The sequence below is a fragment of the Lynx canadensis genome, chromosome F1, assembly GCF_007474595.2.
Source record: "Lynx canadensis isolate LIC74 chromosome F1, mLynCan4.pri.v2, whole genome shotgun sequence".
Taxonomy (NCBI): domain Eukaryota; kingdom Metazoa; phylum Chordata; class Mammalia; order Carnivora; family Felidae; genus Lynx; species Lynx canadensis.
Window position 1 is genome coordinate 14,490,074 of NC_044319.2, and position 8,193 is coordinate 14,498,266.

The 8,193-nt window shown below is 37.0% G+C and overlaps 1 protein-coding gene across 4 annotated transcripts in view; it reads left to right on the forward strand.

Moving 5' to 3' along the window:
- Nucleotides 1-7,275, forward strand: part of DNM3 (dynamin 3) — a 551,444-nt gene extending 544,169 nt beyond the window's left edge. For all 4 annotated transcript variants that reach the window (XM_030302287.1, XM_030302289.1, XM_030302290.1 and 1 more), the window contains one exon: nt 2,331-7,275. In XM_030302287.1, coding sequence (XP_030158147.1) covers nt 2,331-2,400 — 70 coding nt within the window. In that variant the 3' untranslated portion in view covers nt 2,401-7,275. The remainder of the gene's footprint in view (nt 1-2,330) is intronic.
- The last annotated feature ends 918 nt before the right edge of the window (nt 7,276-8,193 follow it).

Below are 8,193 nucleotides of genomic sequence, written 5' to 3' on the forward strand. Positions count from 1 at the left end.
ACACAGAGTGCAAGCAGGAGGAAGGGCAGAGAGAGAGAGGGAGACCCAGAATTCAAAGCAGGCTCTAGACTCTGAGCTGTCAGCACAGAGCCCCACGTGGGGCTTGAACCCACAAGCTGTGAGATCATGACCTGAGCTGAAGTTGGATGCTTAACCAACTGAGCCACCTGGACACCCTGTATTCATCAATTGCTTCTTACTTCTGGGGATAACTTTAATTTATTCAGTTGTCAGTGGTCAGTTGTTTAGTGGCTGAATGATAAGCACACCCTGTAAGAATAGGAAGATGAGTAAGATACAGCCCGTTTCTCATCAGTGGAGTAAACATACAAACCTAATTAGGATTCAGTGTGATGGTTATAATAGAAATATGCTGAGATGCTTTCGAAGCAACTGTATCAAGATGGGGGAAGTAGGTCAGAGAAGACATCACAGAGGTGAGTCTTGAAGGATGGATAGCAGGTCTAGCAGATGAACAAAACAGCACTGAGGACGTAATTGCATGTAATATCACGCTCAACACTGTATGAGGCCAGTTAAGTGGATGTGACCTCTGACCCCTAGAAACTTCACATCAAAGGAGAAAATGATTCAGGTTCAAGATTCAGGATATAAGCTAAATAAATATGGTCCTTTTAAATGAAAACAAGCAGTATGGTGGTGGAAAGGCAGGTGCTTTCGCATGGTCTGGGAGGACTTTTCCTAGCAGGGAATACTCAAAACATTTCAGGTGGTCATGGTAGCCAGTAGCCTTTCTGGAAAAAAGAGGATTTATTTGTTTACTCAAATTAAACAACTAGTATTGAACGGTTTAATTTGGTTACTGTGCCTGTAAGGAATCTCCAGTTACACTTTAAAAAACTGAGTCCCTGGGGACACCGGGGTGGCTCGGTCAGTTAAGTGTCCAACTTCCGCTCAGGTCATGATCTCACAGTTCATGGGTTTGAGCCCTGCATCTGCACTGGTGGCATGGAGCCTGTTCGGGATTCTCTGTCTGCCCCTCCCCACCTCTCTCTCTCTCTCTCTCTCTCTTTCTCTCTCTCTCTCTCAAAATAAATAAACAATAAAATAAAATAAATAAATAAAATAGAGTGCCTGCCTAATGATAAGACCAGCATAAGAGGTTAAATTGGAGTGCACCTTCCCAAGGAAATCTTTCCTCTAAAGCCTCTTGGACATTTTTCAGGTGCAGGGACCACAGATATCTGCCAATATCTATGGGTTTGTGCCTAAATGGTATTTATACCACTGGTCAACAATATCTCTTCTGCTTTTATTTTTTCCTTGACCGTCTAGTTTTATTTTATAGCTTTGTGATTTTTAAACATTTTATGATTGTTTTCTTTAATTTTTTTATCTTCACTTCTTCACACCTGAGAAGGGATGTTTGATTTAATCATGCTAGTGTTTCCAATGCGGAAACAACTGCAAGACATGACTATACTTCAGAAGGAATCTTTCTGAAAAAATCAATGGGAGAGTTTTATCAAGAAGAAAGGTTTAGCTTTGGAGAATTTGTTGAATTTTGCTGGTTACAAAAATTACTCCCCAAGATACTACATACAAAATCAAGTCCACACAAAGTTTACTAATACACTTAGGAAGTAAATGTAGGGGTTCAGGAAATAAAGAATATTACATGGTAAATTTGAGATTCTCACATACAGTAATGTTTCATTATCTGGAGTTTATTCAGCAACCTCAGCTGACCTCAGAAACACCATTACTGACCAGAAACTGAGTGATACTCATCCTGAGCCTGTTTACACTTATTGTAGAGAACTCGAAAACCTTGATCCTCTGGTTTTCTAGGTCCCTGCAAATTAGGAGTAAAAGAATAAATTGGAGAATTCTACTGCTAAAGGCAATGAGAAGTGATAACTAACATTCTGACAGTGAGAGAAAGGAGGAAGAATATCATTTAAAGGGAAATAAAAATTCAAAACCCAGAATTCCCTGAAGCCTAGTATATCTTATAAGTTCCTGGAGTCGGCATAACCTAACAGAGTTCACCCTATGTAATCATTCCCTATTGGCGAAGACACGTGCAGTATATTTCAGATAGCTTTTAAATGATTTAATTATTATTTTAGTATTGGGAGGGACAGCCTCAGTTTTGAGAAAGATTTGCATATGAAAAAATTAGCGTATTTTTGTTTAAAAATGCTCGATGACTGAGGTGACACTGTTAAAATCATTACAGATGGCAACCACTCCTGCTGGCCTGTCTGTGCATGAGCATGTGTGCCATGACTCTCTCAGTGTCTTTGGGACAGCCTTCTGCTAGATATTCTACTTGTTTCTTTACCTTTCTCTTTCTCTCTTTCTAGCCGGAGACCACCCCCATCACCAACTCGTCCCACTATAATCCGTCCACTAGAATCCTCCCTGTTAGACTAAACGAAGTGTCTGGCATGGCAATTAATTACTAATGAATTATGCGAAAGCAACATATTTGATCAGTAAATCATGAGTAGTCGCATGTGTGGACATCAGTAGGCAAGTAACCAGTTTTACTAATGCATTATTGCTCATCTTCTTTGCTCATGGTGTATCAGACCTTTGGAGTTTGACTCTTGAAAACTGCTAACCTTTCGAGGCTTTATATGTCGTATATTGACCAAGGGTAGGTTTGTATAGCAGCCCAGTAGTGGGAGACCATTTGCCTACCCTGGCATATATTGAAATTGCTTTGGACAAGTTCCCAGGTTATCCACCAGGTAGCCCATTAAGTATAATTCTTAAGAGCTATGAGATGGTGGGCTTAGACCTAAGCCATACATACTTATTTTTCCACATTCTGTTTGGCTGACAAAAATTATGTTGTCTATTATTAATGTTTCCTCCTACTCTATAATTACCCATTATAGATCTATCCTCTTTCCTTTTGCTTTATTTCATAGGACTGCTAGGAAGTGTTGTTTTGTTTTGTTTTTTTTAATTAGGACTCCTTAAGAATAAAACTTTTCCAGAAGCACAAGGTAGTTTGCAAAGGAAAAGTTAATGCATTGCTTGCTCTAGAGAGCTTTTCCTCATACCACTGTGTTTTGCTTCATGCTAGAAGCATATTCAACAGTGAATCAAAGCTTAATTTTTTGGTAGTCAGTGAGTAGATTTGGCTAGTTTCAGAGTTCAAGGAAGAAGCAAAATTTCACATCTCTAGAAGTGTCTGGAAATATGTAATTTCTTCATTCACAAATATATTCACCTCTTTATAGATTACAGTGAAGGTTGACATGGAAAATATTTAATTTTTGTACTGATCTCATTTTAGGCATGGCTAACTACACTTTGACACTAACTCCGGTTTGTTTATTTATTTACTTGGTTGGAGCAAAAATTTCTCTTTCCATACTAATTTGTAATTCTCCCGTGTAAGAATTTATCCTCCTTTTAAAACCTGTTTAATGTAACTTCCTATCCATTCTAGGCTTTCTCAATAGATCTTGAGATATGGTTATCTGGGATAACCATTTTTAAAGGGAGCCCTAGAATGAAAATAGAAGTCATTTAGTAAGAGATGCCATGGTTTAAGAGCAGAGCTCACACTTTTACAGTTGTACAACTTCAGAGTCTCTATACCAGTCATTCTAAAAAAAAATTTTTTTAAATGGTATTAAGACATTGAAATCTAAAGCAACTTGGCAAATGCTAATAACATTTCTAAAATTTACAAAATCAGTTTAGCTTGGGGGTTGATAGTTCAGTCTTGAGGCTGAGTTTTGGACCATGTAGGACCAGATGATTAGCATGTAGGAAACAGCCAGAAGCCAAGTGGAATTCTGTCTGCTAACTGTTCCCAGACAGCAGAGCAAGTACTCACTGAATAGTGGCGTCCCATGACACTATTTCATATTCTACAGAAGTAAATCAGATTTCACCAACTGAAATGTCTCCCTTTGAAAGCAGCAAACATGATTTGTATGTTAACTTAACTTTAATTTCCTGTGTAGTTTATACCCAAAGCAGACACCCATAAACTATGAAGTAAAAACTTTCAACCATTATTAAAAAGAGAACTTGCCAAGTTGAATGGCATTGTTCTGAGGTTATTCTAAAGGGTTACAGCTAGCCCACTTACAATAGGGAAAAATCAGAGAATACAAGATTTACAAAAAGAACATTTCAACTTTTAAGTTACAAGTGATTGTATAAATAACACCACCCTAAATCTTCTCACATCTTTTTTTTTTTCTCTTTTGAAAAAAAATCTTAACTCTTTAACTCTTTTGTGAATGGAACAGATGTGCAAGATACATAATGTATTTTTAAAATAGCTGCAGCTAAATGGAAATGTGTTAAGTAAATGTCCACAGTAAAACAAATTATCTACAGTGAGGTCTTTTCATAAAATTCCCTCTTTTTAGGATTTCCTTTGCTTCTTCCTTTGAATTCTCTAAAATAGGCAGCTAACGGATTATATACTTCAGGGTTTGGCTTTGTGCTAAATGTGGTTTTGCATTTTGCTGTATTTCAAAAATTTCCTTCTGTTAAAGGAAAATATTGTGGATAACCACTGGTGTGTTCTTAGATCAGCACAAACCATGTCAAAGAAAATTGGAGATGTTTTTCCAAGTTTCTTTCCACTGATCTTATATAGTCATAAACAATGGCATTTGTCGCCTTTGGCTTTTGCTCCCAGATTATAATCCTACAGTTTCACTGTCCCAATTGTCTCTCTTTGTAGGCACATTTTTGTTCTTTTACTTGTGAGTTATTTATAACAGAGCCCAGCTTCCCTTGGAATTTCAGAAGTCATGTTGGAGAATACTTTCAGTTTGCTGCAGTACTGTGTCATACAATTAGTATGAATACCATGTCCCCAAGGTTTGCATCCTGCTAAAAGGAGATGTCAGTGTGAATGAAGTCAGAAGCTCTAAGAGGTGGGGAAAGTGCACTGATACCAGGCCTTAAGGTGGGAATGTAGCCTAATGAGCTGAGAGTTTTCCGTAGCACCCCTCATCTTTTGTGTAGCTTCCTCCTAACTGATTCCTCTGATGTTGTCTACACAGTAGATGCCTAGCATAATCAGATAAAACATAACAGTATTTTTAGGATTTGGAAAAATAAACTGTGTATGTTTGTTTGATAGGTATATCACTTCTTGTCACACGCTAAACCTTGCATGCTTATTGACTCATTGGAATAACCGTTTACTCAATTGTGGACAGACTATTGAAATAGTATTGATTTAGGACAGATATATTGCATTTCCAGAAGTCGTCTACCAAGATTACTCTTCTGAATATTAATCTTAGCTGTCATTTATAACACAGAAGAGCAAGTAGGGTCTGTTATTAGCAAATTGCCTACCTGTTCAGATACAAACTTGTTCTATTCCAAAACATTCTAAGGAAACCAGTTCCTGTGATATAACTGTACGCCTTCTAAACTTAGAATTGAAAAGTAGTCATGTAGATTAATTTTATGACTTTTTAGTATAGACTGTAGCCATAATTCACAAATATGAAATGGGACCTAATACCAGTATGTGATAAATGTTGATGTTTTCTGTGTACAAACGTATTTTCTATGCATGTGTCTCTGTGTGTACAGTATATACATGGTAGGTTCATTTCTGTAAGTACATGTGTCTTGTGCCCCTTTGGGTAGCTAGGTTTAAGAGCACTTGTTAAAATGCCACAAGCATGTGTGTGATTGTTTGTGCATTGTGTATATATGCTATGTATGGGTGTAAATATGTGTACACGTGCTTGGTGTGTGTGGGTATGAATATATTTTTTAAACTGTGTTAATACAAGAGCTCGCTTTGGAGGGTCTGCCGTAATATGTGATGGCAGTGGTTCATATAACTGTGATAACATACATGAGGTCTACAAAAGTTTTTCCAGGAGAGGCACAAAGCTCAGAATTACTGTGATAATACGGTAGAGTAATTTCCACAGACATTTGGACCTAAGTCCACAGCACTGCTATCTAAGAAGAAATTACTTTTGCCAAATGTAGTGTAAGATCTGGAAACCCACTTTTAAGGTCTGATTGGAATTATAAATTATTCTTGGATTGCTGAGCTGAACCTTAAAAAAAGCTAAATTGGTCTACACAGTCATTTTTTTCTCTATAGTAAATGTCAAAAAATAAAGTGGAGGGACAGCAATATAATAAAAATAATGGGCTTTTCTGAGTAAATTTTCTAGAAATGCAGGGAAGAAGTTAATACTTCAGAGATAGGTCATCCACCCCCTCTTTCAGGTAAACATTTCTCATTTGGTAAACGAGATATTTGAAATTGACAGTAATGTCCTTACCACTGAAAATAAAGCCTAAATAGTAGGTCTCTGAACTGAGGAACCCAGTGAAAGGAGATAATATATGAGACTCAAGCCTAGTGTTTTAAATCATTCCACCAAGAGGACTGCTACCTGCGAGCTCAGAGTTTAATGTGAATAAAACTAGATGATTGTAGAGAAACGATAATTAGTTTGCTAGATCACTCATTCCTTTCTTAAAAGCTCAAATATGTCTTCTAGATAATCTTAAGTCATCCTGTCTAGTTGGTATGCTTAAAATTGCGTGGTGCTCTGTATCGTGAAACTTGAAGAATATTTTGAAACATACGTAGTATATGCTTTGCTATCTGTATATATGTGTAAGAATGCGCATATGTGTGAGAGCAAGAGAGAGGGAACTCAAACAAGAGTCTCCTGTTTGTCGTAAGACCTGTTCATACTGGTATACTGGTGAGACTTCTCACCTCTCTGGTCTGGAGTTTCACACATGGCTCAGCTCAAGGCATTCTTTTTTTTTTTTTTTTTTTTTAATTTTTACCCTTGAATTCCTTAAACTTTGCTCATTGTGTAATGTTTTAAAAATTATGGTAAAAATTACTTGTCAACCTCTTGCATTGTCTGCTGCCTGTTTGATAAAAAAAAATTATTATTCTTGTCCAGAAATTTCACCATTACTTGACGTATGTTTAATTTCCTATGTATAGCCTTTGTTTTGCTTGTCTGTTTCTTTTCTCTCCCTCTTCTGAATCAAATTCCTCTTTTGCTTTTTTATGAAGAAGCAGTGTATAGAAGCAAAATCTTAACCTTCTCTACTGATTCTTTAATTAATTTGAGCCAGAATACTTTCCACTGTCTTCTTGGCACTTTCAGGATTTCTTAATGCTGATATATGGATGGACTCTGTGAATGGAATTTTTGAAGCAAGTTTCTCAAGCCTGTATCATTCTTGAAGGTCACATGTACCTGTTGTGAAAATGTGAAGCTGTTATTTCTGAACCTGAAATAAATGATAACATTTGAAGGACTCCCCCCTTCCTCATTCTTGTATAATATACTTGAGTCATATCCATGCAAATCAGTAAAATGTGAGGCTTCTAAATACTTATAACCCTTTTGATCAAATTAGCCCAAAATTAACAAAATGGAGAATAACGTTTGGCATTACTGTCAGTAATTTGGGGAAGGACAAGATTTTTAAAGAAAGCAAATTGGACAAATCAAAGGCAGGAGAGTAGGAGACATTTTATTTCTGATTCAAAGTCAGTGTTGAACTAGGTTAAAAAAGGACACAAGGCTTAGACAGTTGGAGGATGCAATGTGACCGTTGACAAGAGGCACCATCTTATTTTGCTAATCAAAAGGAAATGTTCATGAGAAACCCTGGGAAGCAGAAGGAAAGAAAATATTCTGCCCAAATGTTAGATCCACAGAAGGCATTTCTTACAAGAAAAAAAATGAGCTCTTGACTCAACAGTTGGCCTCCATTGTTTATTCATTGGGCATTGAGAGGAGAAGTTACCCCTTAAGTTTCCCTAATATTAAGAAAATGGAATAGGAGAGTACTAAACAGTAGTAACTAAACTCATCCTCATCTTCAGTTTCCAGAGCATAGAGACTCTTTGTTACAGAGTTTTGGTGATATGTCCTGTATCAACGTACATAGTCCCAGATTGAACCATTCGCCCAAAAACAGAAGACAAGAAGGGAATGGGAGAAGAGGCGTGTTGGTTTATGTCCTCTCTGTGTTCAGGATACATTCATTGTGAAAAGATGAATTGCAAAAGCTGTTGTATTAATTCATGCTTTCCTATTGTAATTTCTTTTTCATATCTATACATCTTGCATGAATGGAGACATTAGTGCCTTCAAAGGAAACTCCTTGCTGGAAAAGAGAGGATGAGAATCATGCTGTACACTTGTGGGGTGTGTGTGTGTGTGTGTG